Source organism: Sarcophilus harrisii, chromosome 2, assembly GCF_902635505.1.
Source record: "Sarcophilus harrisii chromosome 2, mSarHar1.11, whole genome shotgun sequence".
NCBI lineage: Eukaryota > Metazoa > Chordata > Mammalia > Dasyuromorphia > Dasyuridae > Sarcophilus > Sarcophilus harrisii.
In genome coordinates, this window is record NC_045427.1 from 523,537,810 (window position 1) to 523,555,855 (window position 18,046).

Genomic DNA, 18,046 nt, shown 5'->3' on the forward strand with positions numbered 1-18,046 from the left:
GAGCTATCATTCTGCTTCTATGGATTTGTTTCCTAATCTGTTAAATAGTCACAGATCAAAGAATCTTGGTGATCATCTAATCAGACCTTCTTTTTTTAGAGAGGGAAAAAGTGAGAACCAGAAAAGGGCCTGGAAGGGGCAGCTACGTAGTGCAGTGGATAGAGCAGAGGCCCTGGAGTCAGGAGGACTCAAGTTAAAATACAAATTCAGACATTACTGGCTGTGTGATCCTGGACAAGGCACTTAACCCTGATTACCTAAAAAAAGAAATTAAAAAATGAGAGTTAAAGTCCTGCCAGCTCTGACTCATATTAAGTTAGCTGACCTTTCAATACCATGTAACTCTCCAAAACCTGCTCTGGGGGTGTGAACACACCAAACTGGTGATCACAGATAGGGGCCAAACCAAAAAATAATAAATACGGTGCAGGAAGAACACTGAAAATCCTGAATTTGCTAACCTGTATGAACTAGGTTAGGAAGATTAAATCTTTCTGAGTCTCATGTTCCTCTTCTGTGGGAAGGAAAAGTTGGATTAGAACATCCCTAGAGCCCCTATCAGCGACTGATGACGTTCCCTAAGTAGATTAGAAGAACAGCACATTAAAGAGACACAAAATTCCTAAGTGAGATAGCTGACCCCATGCCTTGTCCCAGGGAATCCACGGGATTACCTTTGCAGCCTCGACCATCCGCGCAGTGGAGTCAGCCAGGAGTTTGGCGGCCGCCAGAAGCTTTTTGGAGTTCTCCATGTCGATTTCCGCCTCAGCATCGGACCTCATGGCATTGACAAGGTCCGAGGTGGCTTGGGCCAGCACTCTGGCCTGCCGGACCATCTCACCTGGGGGATGAGACAGGTGAGACTGCAAAACCTCAAAGTGTTTTAAAGGAACCCGTTCAACTCTAATGGGGATGCAGAAATGGAGACATTTTTGTAAAAATACTCCGTCCCTAGACCAGCCTCTTGGAATAACAACTACGGACTCAACACCTTTCCAAAAAGACAAAGGAAAAGAACATTTTCTATGGGAGTTGCATGTTCTGAATAACTGGAGTTTAATTATCCTCTGCACAGAATTAACATGAATAGAAAAACAAACTGGACTGATTTCTTACAGGCTTGAACAAAACCTAGGAGGAGGAGGAGGTTGTGCAAAGTTTTCATTTTTAAACACACACACATCTAACTAAATGTGTGAAAAAAATCTTTTGGTTTTAAATTATTCATGAAAAATGCAGAAAATGTAAAAAAAAGTTGTATGCTATCACTTAATAAGTAGTGCTAAGAGAAACACATCTGTTAGTTTGAAATAAAGAATTGCTCCCAATTTCAGCGTAATTCCATAATGAACTTTTTGAAGTTTTTGCAATACAATAGAGACCTCTTTATAATAACGGAGTAATTCTCTCTCTCTCTTCACATGATAGCTACCCAAAATTTTTAGAGGAAACAAGAAATAAATACATCCTAGTCAACTCCACTTACCAGCATCTCCCATTGAGCTGAAGATGCTCTCAGTAACGCACATGATGGTGTCGGTGGCCTGGTCATAGCGGCCAATCGGCTCCCCTCGGCTGGCGAACTGCCGGACGTGCTGCAGGAGGTCGTGCAAGGCCTGGCTGACCACGCTGGCTGCTGCGCTGACCTGCTTCAGGAGCTCGCTATCATCGGTGGCGTCCTGGCAGGCTCGGACACAGTTTTCCACTGACCGGTCGACAAGTTTTCCAGCCTCAATCAGTTGTTCCTGGCATACGGGGGAGCTGAGAGTGGGGCTCACCACCTGCAAAAGGAGGCACAGAGGTACAGGAACTACAGGGTGGTTTTAATCAATCCCAACTATGTGCGAACACCTCTGAGTACGCTACAAGCTTAGGTTCGGTTTAGGTTCCATAAATCAAGGTATAGGATCCCTGAGGGTGGCCTCCTGCCTGCTTCCTATCTTCAAATCTGGGCTCAAAAAGAGTCCATAATAGCCACCTCTATCCCTTCTTTGCTAAAATGGATCACAAGAGTGCCTATAAATATGGAATATTGTATATATTGATAATTGTAGGAAATTAACGATTTCCTTTTTTGAAATCTTCCCTCTTTCCAAAGGATGGCTCACTGGGCAAGGGAATTAGCGACACATATAGCTGAAAATCAACCATTCAACAAGCATTTATTAAGCACCTAATAAGTGGCAGGAAGTGTGCTAGGCCCACTGGAGCTACGAATACAAAGAATGAAACAATCCCTACCATCAAATGTTATATGAATATCAGTTAGTTTTTATATAATGCCTTAAGCTTTGTAAATTGTGTAAAAAAGTAAAGAATATGATAAAAGAACAAGATATTAATAAAAATGAGATGAAAAAATTAACAAAAAAATTTCAGTCCAAGACTGCCTCTTCCTGAAAGTATTGTCTAATTGATTTCATCTATTTTATAATCACTAAGCAAAAATTAATGCACATCTACTTATTACATTTATATATTATCAATTTTCAAATTTCTAAGCTGGTGAAGGGAAGCAATGACAAAGATAATTCAAAATGGCAGATAAATCCCAAATTCACTGGAGTATGATTTTTGTATATGGGAGAAAGTGAGTATATCCGACATAGGAATTTGCAACACTTAAAATTGAGCCCACAAGTAATCAAAATGTAGTTCTGTATCTAGTCTCTCAACATGTATTTTTTGATTGCCCATTGAGAATATGTAATGGCAAAGTCAACAGTATCTAAGTACACCTACAATGCCTTTTAAGAAATTTCACTAAAAAACTCATTGAGTGTCAAATCATGTGAAAAGGTTTTGCAAGCCAACTACCATGTTAGTTCCCCAACCCATTAAATATAGTAAATTCTAATTTATACAGAATAGTTAAGAAATAATGTATTCTGGTTAATTAAGCATTCTCATTATTTGAATGAGATGCTCTACTACTTCAGATTGAATTAGAATGCAATAAAATCTATTCAAATATAATGAACGTTATTTAAACTTTCTTAAGGGCATTTTAGGACCATCATTATAAAAACCAATGAGCAATAGATAGTATTCTCAACACCCTCCTCCTTCTAAAAAATGAAGTTCCTTCAAATAAACAATAGTATTTTAAGATTTGCAAAGCATGGTACAAATATTTTCTCATTTGGCTCCATCATTTTGGGAGGAATGTGTTATAATTAACTCCATTTTATAGATAAAGAAATAGACTCAAAGAACCATTAGGAGATGATTTCTGAGCAAATATCTGAGGCCAAATTCCAATGTGGATCTTCCTGATTCCAAGTCTAATGCTCTCATGATTAAACACAATGCAACCTATTTGCCCAACATTACTAAATGAAAGCTATGGTATTTCTTCACTAACCAGAACAACACAATAATAAACTTTTCTGATATTCTCGAATACAAGTTCTTTCTTTTCAAGAGTAACATCTGGAACAAGTTTAATGTGTGGGAATAAACAGACAAAATACTAAATTGTTATTTTTTTTAATAAAAATAAAACAGTCCCATAGTAGGTTTTGTGGATAGTGTTGAGCCTAGAGTCAAAGACCTGAGTTCCAAACCCAGCCTCAGACTCTTACTCTCTGTGTGACTATGGGTAAGTCACAGAGAGGAAGGAAATAGAAAACTACTCCTGTATCTTTGCTAAGAAAACCTCATGGACAGTACCGATGTACTATGGTCTAAGGAGGTCAAGAAGAATTGGACACACATGAACAATAGCAAGCGCCAAGATTCTCTTCTTCCCCTAAAAGTCAGTTGTATCTTAGCAGAGCTAACAAAAACAATTATGTAGATCATCAGTGGTATAAACTACTATCTTTTCATTTGCTTAAAAGTTTAGGGACGGAATAGAGCCTAGAACTATGATTCACTTAGTATATGGAACATCTAGATGAGTAAATTCTTCTACCAAAGGAGGATGATACCTGCAATTTAGACTTTTAGAGAATTATTTAGAATAGAAGTGTTAAATTCAACTAATTTTCATAAGCTCTGTCCTGAACCAGATGGAAATGTAATTGAGAAATTCTTAATAAAGTAAAATAAAAATAAAATAAAAATATAATTGGGAAATGCTTAATAAAATAAAATTAAAATTAAATAAATAACAATAATTGTGATTTTCTAAGTCAATATGTGACCTGCAGGGACCAGTTTCTATTTGAGTTTAATGCCAAAGGCCTATCCAGGATCAAACAGCCAGGATGATTTAGAAGAGAGACTTGAACTCATCCTCCTGATTTTGAGCCCAACTATTCATTCACTACTCCAACATTCTTTCCCCTTCCTTAACAGGGAGACTACATAGGTCCCTATCTACTAATTCTTGGTTAATTTGTTTTAGAACAGAGATACTCTGACCCTTATGCCCCAAAGCAAAAATAAGTCAAGACTTTTATTCCATCTAAGGCCATGCAGCTCAGATCCGTGAGTTCCATATGTTACTTATTTAAGAGACTCATGTTCCCTGTCCTCATCACAAAGACACTATTAACTATGAAACGGCTACTCAAGACTACCTATGCTTTTTTTTTTCAAAAAAACTTTTTGTTTTCAAAACATATGCATGGATAATTTGACAAGATTGATCCTTGCATAGTCTTGTGTTTCAGACTTTTTTCTCCTTTCCCTCCTCCCCTCCCCTAGATGGCAAACAATCCAATATATGTTAAACTTGTTAAAATATATGTTAAATCCAATATGTGTAAACATATTTATACAAATTTCTTGCTGCACAAGAGAAAACAGATCAAAAAGGAAAGTAAATGAGTAAGAAAACAAAATGCAAGCAAACCACAATAAAAAGAGTGAAAAATGCTATCTTGTGATCCACACTCAGTTCCCAGTCGTCTCTCTGGGTGTAGATGGCTCTCTTCATCACAAGATTATTGGAACTGGCCTGAGTCATCTCATATTAGAAAGAGTAATGCTCATCAGAATTGATCATCATATAATACTGATGTTGTTGTGTACAATGATCTCCTGGTTCTGCTCATTTCACTTAGCATTAGTGCATATAAGAGACTACCTGTACTTTTACAAGAGTGAGTTACATAATTCAGAAACCTTTTCTGAACAGAATTTGAGATAAAGAACTGGAAAAACTAGATCTATAAAATCTAGGATATAAGCAAACACCTTTGTTGTTACCAAGTTAAATTGTATCTGACCTCATGACCTCTTTTAGACTTTTCTTGGCAAAGATACTACACTGGCTTGCCATTTCCTTCTCCAGTTCTTTTTGCAGATGAGAAAACTAAAACAAACAGGGTGAAGTGACTTGACCAGGACCTCACTGCTAGTAAGTGGTTCAGGCCTGATTTAAACTCATAAAAATAAATCTTTTCCTGATTGCACTCTATCCACTACATCACCTAGTTGCCTTAGGATGCCAAGGAAAAGTACCAACTCTAAGAGTCTGTGCATTAGTCACAGTTTGAAGATATAAAGGGAATAACACAACCCTGCCAAAGCCACCTGGAGATACTCAAAAACATTCTGAATGAAAATCAGCAAAGTTTTCAAGAGCCATGAGAGTGGGAGCTCAAGAACCAACTACAACCTTACCTTAGCACAAGCCACCAGCTGGGAGGTAGAGAGGGCACACTGGGTTGCAGCAGCGATTACTCTGTTCTGCAGAACAGTATCTTCTGCCACCTGGGCAACATTCTTTGCTTTCAGCACCAACATGGCGGCAGCATTAGCAACAGCTTTGGCTAAACTCATCAGTACATCCTGCCAAAAAAGCAAATAATACTCTTTTATTTTTCCTTTCCTTCTTTTTGTAGTACAGAAATAAAATGAGATTTACTTGTGTGTTTGTAAGAGTCTTTCCTAAGTATGTTTTTTTTTAATATATAAAGAGAAGGCAGTCACAAAATAGGAAGACTTGCAATGCTCACATCATATTATTTTTCTCATCCAATAAGTGGTCTGAAATAAATCAATTTTGGAGAAAGAGTTTCCATTTTAATAACTGGTTCACATGTACCAGACATTTAGAATTAAGTCCTTAATCCAATTTAATTTTTTTAAACCATTTTTCCAACATACTCTGTAAATAAAATGATAGAATATTATAGTAGAAAGGGACTTGAGGAATTAAATCAGAATCAAATCAGTTCAGGATTTTCTAACCCAAATGATACTGTGAACAGTAAATATTTAAATTCTATTCAGTGAACCACTGTCTGCTCAACAGTCTGAAAATAATAGTTATCAATGGTTCAGGAGTCCAGTACTAAAAGACAAGATTAGACTGGGAGAGAAGCAAGTCACAGGCAAAATTTTTAAAGATTATACCTTTTCAGTTTAAGATAATTTTTTTTAAATGGGTAAGTTTTGAGGTAAATTTTGTGAAGAGATAAGATAAATCCTTTATTAAATTCTTACTATTGCAGAACAGAAAGCATTTCCTTTGAATTAATAAGCATCCATGTGGTCCAACACTGAGGAGGGAAACTGAGGCCAGGAAATGGTATATGAATGACTCAAAACCAAACAACTAGAAAGTGGAAAATCTGAGTCTTGAATTCAGGTTTTCTGAATCTCTTTTCATATTGCTTCTGATGGTGGGTAAAAACAAACTTGAAAATATAACTAACTTTCACAAATACCATCTGTAATGTTTGGCCACACTAGGTGAATATGTTTCACTGAAAACATGGAAAAAATAATCTTTTTGGATCACTGTTTCCCTAGGCATTTGAGGTTTTCATTAGTATGAAGTATGAAGAATCCAGCCTCCAGAGGATGATATAAAACATTCAGAGGAAGACATGGTATCCTGAAATTAAATATAGATTCTAAGGAATCAGTTTGTTTTAAAATTAGTCATGTCTTCTGGGATTTGTTTGGTAGGAATCAAATATGATGGAAACTAGAAAAAAAAATTTAACTAGAAAAGAGAAAACGTGTTCTATCACCTTCTGACTAAAGAAGGAGACAGCTGTAAACTCTCATAAAACAGGAAACACTTGGCAAAGGATAGTGTTTATGATTAGCCCTTGTCTTGCTGAGATATAGTGAAATGGGTATTCCATCTGTGGAATAAAGAGTAATATCACTTCTTTAACTAGATTGGTCACCCAGCTGCCTAGTTTGCTGATTAACAAATGTTAGGTTTGGTTTATTTTCCATATTTTAAGAGACTTAAATAAACACAAGCATTTATTATTTGTACCTAAGGGATCATATGCATTACTTATTCCTACTATGTGCAAGGCATCCTGCAAGTATTAAGAAAACAAAGAGAAAAACCAAAACGAGCAGTCTAGCAAGATATGTGAACTCACAGGTAAATATACAGAAAATACAAGGTCACTTTCAGACTGAGGCACTATCAATCCAAGGAAAACATAATCTAATTGTTTGTGAGTGGTGTTTGAATTAAGATCTGAAAGAAAGTAGGAACTCTAAAAGGTGGAAGTCAGAAAGGAGGACACTTCTCTAAACAAAACCAAAGGCATAGTTTCTGGGAGACCTGGAAAAATGTGCATGAGGTTGAACTGAAATCACAGGAGAAGCAGGAAAACAACAGGGTTAAAGATGGGCAACTTGGAAAGACTTAAGAGCTCTGATCAATTCAAACAGATTTCAGGGGAATGAATGAAGTGTGTGACCTCTTAGCTAACAGAGAGCTGATGGATTTAAGGTGCTGAAAGAAAAAAAAAGATTTTCAGATCAGGGCAACACGATAATTTGTTTTAAAAGTTTTGTTTTGACTTTTGTTCAATGTGAGGAAAAGATGGGAAGGAGAGCGGCACTAATGATAGGATATAACTACTCTTCTCCTCAACCCCCAACAAAATGAGAAAAGAAGATCATGGAACCATTAAAAAAAAATCAAAGAACAAAGAAAAATTGAAAGAAACACACACAAACAGCACAGTTTTGAAAGCTATACATAGAACTTAAAAGGAAGCCACATGCACAACTTTTATCTGATTGCTTATGGTCTCAAATAGGGAAGAGGGGAGGGAAGGAATACAATTTGGACCTTAAAATTAAAAAAAAAAAACCCAACAAATGTAAAAAGATTGGAAAAAAAGAAATATTATATATTAAAAATAAAAAGAAGCCTTACTTATTGGAGAGTCAAGCTTTCATGTACATTCTACTTTGTTTATGGAAATGTTTTTATTTTATGAGTGCTGTTTGAAATTTTAAAAAAGAAATTTTTGTGGAATTCTATATATTAGAAACAACAAGAAGGACAATTTTTTGGATGGGGTTATATGAGGAGAGTAATATATACGCCTGGAAAAGATTAAAGATAGTTTGGGAAGTCTTTGAAAGCCAAAAAGAGTTTGTATTTGGTTTTAGAGGTAATAAAGAGCCACTACAGTTTATGGAGCAGGGGAGTAAGATGGTCAGACATGCACTCTGGGAATATCACTTTGACAGCTGTGTAGAGAACTAATTGGAGATAGCTGAGACTGGAGGCAGGGACATCAATTAGGAAACCATTCCAATATTCCAGATGAGTGGGTCTCAACTAGGTTGTGACTGTGAATGGACAGCAGAAGATTATTATGGAAATAAAACAGATAAGATTTGGCAACCCATTTGATATGTGTAGTGAGAGAAAGGTTCTGAGATTGCAACCTGGGTGACTAGAAGGATGGAAGTACCCTCAAGAGAAATAGGGAATTTGGGGAAAAGCAAGGCTTTGAGGGAACAGTAATGATATAACTCAATTTGATTTAGAAATGCTCATCCACAATAGACAAGCCATTTTTATTTTAAATAAGAATGTCAAGGCATTCCCTTCCCCAGAGAGAGCTGGGAATAGAGGTCTCCATTAGTTCATCTGATAATGAAAAGCACTTTAGAGCTCTAAAATTAGAGCAGGTTTTTTCCCCTCCCCTGGGGAGAAGGGGAGAAGGAGGAAGAGAGCAGTCAGTATCTTTAATGTAATTTTTCTTACATTTTCTTTTTTCCCTTGGGGTCTTTTGAAATATTTTTGTTATCATATTGGGTCATTGTTTTCTGTTTGGTCCATTTTAACTCTCAGGGTTTTCAGGCTTGGATGAAGTTGTGTTCTATGTTGTCCATTTCCTTTATTTTTCCTTTTTATTTTTTCCTTCCTAATATCTCCATTCTATATCTCCAGTTTCATTTTTCCAGGTATTCTATAGTTTCTGTGACCAAATCTTTTTTTTCTCTGATTCTTCCTGAACTTCCAGTGGGGTGGGTATTTGTAGGATTAAAGTTTTCCTTTGTTTATTCATTTTTTCTACCTCGGTAACTAGATTGGGAGATTTGGCTTGTGTCAGTCTCTGCAACTGAATGCCTGTGTATGGTTCTGTATATGGTGGACCACAAAAGGTCCCTCTTTTCAGGATCTCTGGAGCTAAAACTCTGCTGAGCTCTTCCTGGAGGCGCCTCTCTGTGAGCCTGGAGCTTCTGCCTGGGGTCCCTCCTACTTGCTGCCAGGCTCAGAGGATACTCCCATAATGGATTCCTGCCTTCGTCTGTAGGGAATGCACTCACTGGATTTGGCAAAGGGTCTTTCTTTAGCCTCACTGGATCCTGCCTGCAGCTCCCTATTCTTTCTTTAGTCCATCCCTGGAGTCAGAAGCCTCATCTTCCTGAGTTCAATTCTGGTCTCAGATACTTATTTGCCATGGGATCCTGGGCAAGTTAGTTAACCTGATTTGCCTCCGTTTCCTCATCTGTAAAATGAGTTTCAGAAGGAAATGGCAAAACACTCAAGTATCTTTCCCAAGGAAACCTCAAATGGAGTCATGAAGAATCAGATACAAATGAAACAATTGAACAATAATAAAAAAATGGCATATTTGTACTTAGTTGTTTGCAGAACATTTTCCCAAATAAACCATGAGCTCCTTCACAGTAGGGACAATTTTTGTTTTCTTTCTTGGTATTCCCTATGCCAAGTATAGGACTAAGCATGTATTAGGTGCTTAATAAATGCTTACTGACTGATTGGACTTTGGGGATGGCCTCGTATAACTTGTACCATCTTGGATCCATTGGGAATACTCATTGGTTGCTCTCTTGGGCTAAGTTCCTGGTGGCTCTAGGTTTTTCTGACTGTGTTTTATTCATAGGAAGATGGGGGGGGGGGGGGGGAAGGCGGGGAATAAGCATTTATGTACTGCCTACTATATTCCAAGCATTGAATGAGCACTTTTTATAAATCTTATTTGATCCTTGTAACAACACTGCAAGGTAGATGCTATTATTATGTCCATTTTACCGTTGAGGAAACTGAAGCACATAGTGGTTAAGTAGTAGGGTACTAAAGCTGGTGTCTAAGGCAATATTTGAACTCAGGTATTCCCAACCCCAAGCCCCGTGGCCAGTCTACTGTGCCATCAGCTCCCTCATGGAATTATCAAGGGAAAACAAAGCTTTTTGTCCTGAAAGCTGAGGGCAATTTCTGTGAAGAATAAGTAGAGTAAAAATAGTCAACATTTACTCAATACTTCTCTGTGACTGAGCACTCCACTCCCATTCCTCATTTATATAGGAAATCCCTCTGAATATTACATTTTTAGATTGAAGGTGATGGTTGGAAAGAAGGTATAGATTATCTAGGTCAGTAGTTTCTCAAAATGTGGAGTAGGGACCCTAGAGAAGAGGAACCCCCTTACAAGGGGACCATGAGAGCAAAACTATTTTCAAAGTAATACAAAGATGTTTTAACTTCTAATTTTATAACTATCAGTAGACAAAACCCATACATACAAAAATTATCTGGTGTCCTTAATAATTTTTAAGAGTATGATCATGCAGTCTTGAGAGTCAAAAGTTTGGGAATTGCAAATACAGACTAATGGTTCATTTTACAGAGAAAACAGAACAAGAGTCAAGATAAAGGATTTTTTTAAATTGCTCAATGTCTTTCATAACCCTATTGCACACAAGTACCAAAATTCAGTGTTGAATAATAAAGAGTGTTTTAAAGAGCTCATGAATAGTAAGTCCCATTAATTGATTTAACTACAGAAACACACACAATATATTAGCTATTATAGTTGACTCAAAGAATTGGAATAATTTTTAACTTCAACGTGAATCCTTAGAGATAATCTGTATAATCTTCTCAGTATTAAAATACCCGCAGAGAGTTTAAAGAGGACATTTTTAGGAGAAGAAAGGTAATGGATTTGACTCATTTAAGTAGTAGTAAATTTGAAACCCAACTGATATCTATTAACTCTTTCTTGGCTGCCCTGTACAATAGAAATTTGTAATTCTAATGTAGTCAATTACAGAGAATAGGGTCCTATTCTGAAAATGTAGAAATTAGAGAAAAGGAACAGGTGCCTTTTTGTTAGAGATAATAGGTTTTGTTACTGTTTGGTTGTGTCTCATTTTTCATGATGCCAGGTTCTTCTCTACTCCACCATCTCTCAAAATCTTAAATTCCTGTTTCATGTTTCCATGACACTATCTGTCATAGGTGTTCTCCTTTCCCTTTGCCTTCAATCTTTCCCATCATCAAGGTCTTTTCTAATAAGTCCTGTCTTCTCATTATGAAACCAAAGTATTTAAGTTTCATCTTCAGTATTAATAGTTTGAACTAATTTCTTTGATTTTTGACTGATTTGATCTTTCCTTTTAAATGGACTCTAAAAAGTCTTGAACCCACAAAAGCAGCAATCCCATGGCGCTTAGTTTTCCTTCCAGTTTAACTCTCACAGTCAAACACTGCTCCTGGAAAAATCATAGTTTAGACTTTTGCCAGCAAAGTGATGCTTCTGCTTTTTAGTAAACTGTCCAGATATGCCATAGTTTTCCTTCTAGGGAGCAAACGACTTTTAATTTTGTGGCTGCAGTCCCTGTCTACAGTGATCTTGGAGTTCAAGAATACAGTTCTGACACTGCTTCCACTTCTTACTTTGCCAGAAAGGAAAGGACCGGGTGCCAGGATCCTAGTTTTTTTGATGTTATGTTTCAAGCCAGTTTTTACTCTCTGTTCTTTTGCCCTCATCAAGAAGCTCAATTCCTCTTCACTTTCTGCCATCAGAGTTGTATTATCCACATACATACCTGAGACTGTTGATATTTTCCCCAGCAACCTTAATTCCAGCTTTTGACTCAGTGAGCTGATAGTTAGCAGGATGTACTCTGCATATTAGTTAAATGAATAAGGTGACAGTTTACAGCCTTGTCATCATATTCTTTTTCCAATATTAAATCAATCAGCCATTTTATGTTTGGTTCCAACTATTGCTTCTTGGCCCTCTTACAGGTTCCTTGGGAAAAAAGTAAAGTTGTCTGGTATTCCCATCTCTTTAAGGAATTGCCACATTTTGCTGTGATCCACACAAAGGCTTCAGTAGAATCAATGAAGCAGAAGGAGGTCGTTCTCTGGAACACCCTTGCTTTCTCCATAATCTAGCTAATGTTGGCCTTGGGTTTTAGTGCCAGACATTTTCCTTTGTGCCTCCCATCAGCCAGCATAAGTGACTAGTTTCCTGGTTTGCAGGAGAGAGGTTTCCCAAGAGGGGCCTCCTACTTTTGGTACCCACTATGTTATGTTCATGTTTCCTTCCCATCTATAATGAATAGGCAGAAAAGCAAATAGAAACCCATTCTGAAAGCTTCAAAATGGTGATGCTGGCAATATATCAGGCAAGATGCAAATAGAGTCTGGAGATGCTCACCGGCAGACACATCATGTCCTCAGGAAGGAAAGGGTCACATATGCTTTTATTTTGGATATTTTTAGAGTTGGACAGTATATAATTACGAACTCTTCCCCAAATACAAAGGACAGATTTAAAACATATGGATATTGTATGCACAAATATAATAATGATAGCTAATAGCAAGAATTTATATAGGGCTTAAAGTTGGCAAAGCACTTTATAAATATTATCTTGTTGTAGCTAATAACCCTGGGCAGCAGGCCTATTTTATGAGGAATTGAGGCAGACCAGTAAATAGGTGATTTTCTCAGGATCACAGAACTAGTCAAGTGTTTAAGGCGAGACTTGAATTGAAGTTTTCCTTATTCTGAATCCAGTGTTCTATCAAATGCAGCACTTAGCTCTGTGCATACGTGTGTGCACACACATGAGAGTTGACAGGAGCACAAATGGACAGCTTTAAAGGGACCTCGGACGTTGTGTGGAGCATCCCCCCTCATTTTATAGATGAGCCCAGAATGAAATGTCCAATGGCACACAGAGGGTAGAGGAAAAATTTCAACATAGGTCCTTTAACTCCAAATATAGTTCTGTTTACACTATACACCATGTTATGTGTGGATGCTCATACACGGGATATAATATAGAAGGGATTCCTTTTTTATCTGGGTTGGACTACTCAGGCTGCTAGGACAGAGAACTGGACCTGGAGTCAGGAAGACATCTTTCTGCGTTCAAATCTGATTTCAAATAATTAATAGTTATGTGACTCTGTGCAAGTCACTTATCCCTTTTTGCCTCAGTTTCCATCTTAAAAATGAGCTGGAGATGGACATGGTCAACCACTCCAATACCTTTGCTAAGAAATCCCCAGTAGGGTCACAAAGAGTTGGGCACGACTGAAATGACTAAGCAATTCACCAGCAAGATGGATACTGAGGTTTGTCCTAATTCTCTAATTCTGTGTATGTGTTTATATATAAGAAATGAGATAAAAACTGATCTATTAGAAATAAAAGCAACCACAATATCAAAGAAGCATACACTCATAGACAGACAGATGTCCAAGGAAAGGACAATGAATTCCCACAACTGTGTGTCAATGTCTGCTGGATCATCCAACAGAGAAGGTAGTTTGTCCAACAGAGAAGAAGGGGAAGACAAAAGGGAAATTAGTGGTACCTAAGAAGAATATTGAACTTTGTACCCCAAACTTTCCTTTTTGTACCCATTTAAAAAGAAATCAACATACTCTAAGTGACCAAAATGCTCTTTGACCTGGCTCAACAAAATGTAAATTTTTTCAATCTTCTAATCTTTCACTCTGTTTGAGGCAAAAGTGGGTGGGTGGGAGAAGTTAGCTCTTTTGTTAGTTCATCTTGTTCTTGTATGTACTATAACTTAGAAAGGTTTGCGGTGGGGTGGAGTAGAATTAAGTTTTAGTTAGTTTAATTTTAATTTAATTCTTACTTGGAATCGCTCATCTGTTTCATTCTCTCCAATCTGTCTCAAAAGATCCCCACTGGCTTGACCAATACTTCCAGCAGCAGTCAACACAGTCTGTCGAGGCTACAATCATTAAAAAACAATAACAACAACAACAAAAATTTAGGTTGGAATAAAATTCTCATTCACCAAAAAAAATCTTGTTAAGTAGAGATACAACTTCTTTCAGACATAGAGAAATTGGCAGGATTTCCCCAAAGATCCAAATGAAAATGTCTGGAGTTAATACAGAGTGCAAAAGGAATAGGGAATACAGTCATTGCTTCTACCTGAAGAATTCACATATCTTATGGACCAGGATGGAAAGCCACTAACAGGAATAAATGGAGTTAAAATTTTCACCCAATGGGTAAGACCCAGTTCACTAAGTAGTGCTCAATTCATGTAAATAAGAGTCCAAAGTGATTAAACCTTTGTGTATGGTGCCTTTTACAGATCAATGGGGGTAGATCTTAGCAAAGTACTCTTTCCAAATCACTTAAAGCAAAAAAAGTAGCCCTTGAGAACTTGCTCAATTCCACAAAAGTTAAAAAAAAAAAAATGGACTCTCAAACTCTCTTCCATTTTCTCATGGGATGGGAGGAAATCTCAGAGGCTACCTAATTCAATTTGTTCTTTTTAGAAATAGGAAATTGAGGCCCAGGAAGAGGAAGACTTTTGCACAGTAATGTCAGAGGTGGGACTTGAATCCAAATCCCGAGTGGACAAACCAAGGGCCAGAGAAGACGAGCTGCCTCCTCACAGGCCGCCATCTCCTTCACATAACCCTTTATGATTTACCTCTCCAGAAGTGGGCTGCACAGCCTTTAACAGGTCAGACACTGCCCCGGCTAACGTCCGCGCGGCTCTCAGGAGGTCTTCTCCACTGCCCACATCATCATCCATGAGTGCCGCGAGGAGCTTCACACCCTTGGACATTTCCGTCAAGTTAGAAGAGATGGTGGTGATTGCACAACCCACGGCCGTGTAATCTGTGTCTGCAGGATCACCTGGGGCAGAAGGAGAAAGAGCAGCAGGTCAGCTGGATACCCCAAGCCCAAGGAATAGCAGCAACTCAGAGCAATTCCATCAAATCTATTTTGGTTTCTAGGTTAATCAACAAAAATGAAGAAACAAAACAGACAAATCGGTCTTATTAACAAAGCTGCACCTGTAAGGCTGACCTGAGGCAATGAACCTTCTCAGGCTTATTTCCCATCATTCCCCTTCACACAATCTACAGTCCAATTAGCCTGGCCTTCTGGGTGCTATGAGTACCGGTCCTCCCACCTCTGCGTTTGCACGAATTGTGGCCCCTGCTTGAGATGCACTCCTTCCTCACCTCCTGCAGTTCCAGGATGCCTACAAAACTCATTTTAATGCTACAAAAATGCTACAGAGCCCCAGGCTGCTAGTAAATCCTCTTCTTGAAATTACCTTGTATTTATTTGAGGGAAAATGTATATATATATATATATATATATATATATATATATATATATATATATGTGTGTGTGTGTGTGTGTGTGTACAAATATGTATGTATTGTGGTTATCTAGGTGGTACAATACATAGAGCATGACCCTAGAGTCAGGAAGACTTAAGTTCAAATCCAGCTTCAGAAACTTGCCATTATCTGTGTGACCTTGAGCAAGTCACTTAATCTTTCTTCCTCCAAAAAAAAAAAAAAATCGTGTATCTATGTATATGTAATGATACATACACCCACACCTATATAGGTATATATATATATAAATGAATTTGAGTTTGTGTGTACATACAAATAGATACATATTTCCCCCCCCAATCAAGTATAAATTTCTTAACTGACGAAGACTTTCATTTTTGTATCTGCACCCCTAGAATTTAGCAAACTGCTTTAGTAGATATTTAACAAAGTTGTTAATTGATTTTTCGAAGCACTGATAGTGTGAACTCCTTATCATTAAAGGAACATTTAGGAAAGGACAATCCGTCTGTAAGACCTTTGTAGTCACTGCTTAAACAAAATAACTTTCACATCACCAAAGGGAATTTCAGCATTTCAAAGCATTTGTGATTATGGCCCCATCTGGTACATAGGGAGTTTAACTCTTGCTGCTTTAAACGTGATATCATGTAAGTGACACCTGCATGATAGAAAGCAGATTTTCTGGGTCAGTTTCCCTTTCACTTCTCTGATAAAAAGGGTGGATTCTCTAATAGCTTTTGCTCTTAAAGATAGTGGTACTTCAGAGAAAGAAAGACAAGATGGCTCCATTGATAGTATAAGTCTTCCTCTTGAGGCTATAAACTCCAAGAGGAGAAGTTCCTGACTTAATACTTTATTTAATGTTTAGCATATTGCCATGGGGATAAAGGGACTTTAATGTGTTTTTACATGATGCATGATGTGGGCTGAAATGGTACTAAGTTGTTGGGTTTTTCCCAAGATCTCCAGGGTCCTACTGAAGAAAGTGAATGGATTGAAGCAAATCTGGTAATGTATAAATATAGATAGTTCCTCCATATCGTGGAAATCTGTTTTTTCAATCAAAGGGCAATGGGTGAAATGCTCCAGCACTCCACAAATCTCTATCCCAGTGACTCACCAGCTGTGAGGTTAACAACTGAAGCTGTTCCAGCCGTGATAGCATCAACCTGAGAGTGGATTTCATGTTTTGATTCATCGACTTTGTTCTGAACCCATACCCTAGAGGCCTGCAAAATAAGGGAATCACCCAAAAGAATGTCAATTACATGCCAAATTAAAAGAGGAATAAAAGAATCTATTCCCAAAAGACAAGAGCCAATATTTCCGATTTAAAAAAAATTTTTTAAAAATCTAAATTCTCTTAAAGCAAAGGGAACTAATGAAGCATTTAAGTTTACTTAAATCATTTTCTCTAATGTGCCTTTTACTTTTTCTCAGATGCTAGCTAGGGAGAAGTCCTTCCTCCTCCCTTCCTCCCCCCCTCTCCCCCCCGCCCCCGGTTGGTTCATTAAAAACTATTACTACTATTTTCTTTATTTTAAAATTCCTGGCAGGAAAGGCCTGATGACTTTTATTCAGTCAGAGTAAGTTTAAGTACTTAATCTAGTGGGGAAAGAAAGCTATTTAGTTCCATGACAATGAGGATATCGGTTAATAATAATTCCCTTTTTTTGTTTGGTAGAGTTGTAATGATTTATCGCTGTTCTGTTCTCAGTGCAATGGCTATTTTTCTTGCAATTTGATTCTGTTTAGATGTGATAGTTATTAAAAATAAAACAAACCCTTTTAATTCTAGATCTGTGATTTCACTGATATAGGGAACTCTAGGTTTGAAAACTCCCTCCAGAGATGGATTTGAAGAACTCTTCTGAAAATTATAGCCACGGAGAGTTGCCAGAGGTCCACAGAGGTCAGGATTCTTATTCATACTCTTGGAGTCAGAATGTATCAGTGGCAGGGCCTAAAGGGATTCCCTTACTTCAAGTCTCAACGCTATACTATAGATGACTTACATGTGTAGATATAGCAGATTCTCCCCTATACAATATTTAGAAAAAACCTTGTGTCTTCCAGGCTTGTCCATGTCATTAGCCAAAAGAATGACATTCAGAAAAATAATTTCATCCCTCTAGATTTGAACTCCTCCTCAGACAAAAAAAAAGGGAAAGGGACTGATTGCATTTTAAAGTCCATTCCAACTCTTAAATTTTAAGAGCCTAAGATGTTGGAAATATTTATTAAACTGTCATTTCTGTGCTTTACTAAATTCAGGAAACAATAGAATAATATTCCTGAGGCCCTATAAGATCTAGAGGCTCCTTCTAATCTATGATTACATCAGAGTGAGATTAAAATAGATATAATGTAGATCTAATGTGAAATCCACTTGTACTTGAAATCTGATGGCCAGAGTAATGTTTATTTATTCAGAATAACTGAGAAGATGCAATTCTCC

At 37.4% G+C, this 18,046-nt stretch overlaps 1 protein-coding gene across 4 annotated transcripts in view; it reads right to left on the bottom strand.

The window, feature by feature from the left end:
* Window positions 1–18,046, bottom strand: part of TLN2 (talin 2) — a 528,144-nt gene that overhangs the window by 160,806 nt on the left and 349,292 nt on the right. For all 4 annotated transcript variants that reach the window (XM_003755615.4, XM_023497706.2, XM_031955439.1 and 1 more), the window contains 6 exons: window positions 16,709–16,817; window positions 14,919–15,127; window positions 14,103–14,201; window positions 5,575–5,742; window positions 1,487–1,781; window positions 675–841 (listed from right to left, as the gene is read on the bottom strand). In XM_003755615.4, the coding sequence (XP_003755663.1) occupies window positions 675–841; window positions 1,487–1,781; window positions 5,575–5,742; window positions 14,103–14,201; window positions 14,919–15,127; window positions 16,709–16,817 (1,047 nt within the window). The remainder of the gene's footprint in view (window positions 1–674; window positions 842–1,486; window positions 1,782–5,574; window positions 5,743–14,102; window positions 14,202–14,918; window positions 15,128–16,708; window positions 16,818–18,046) is intronic.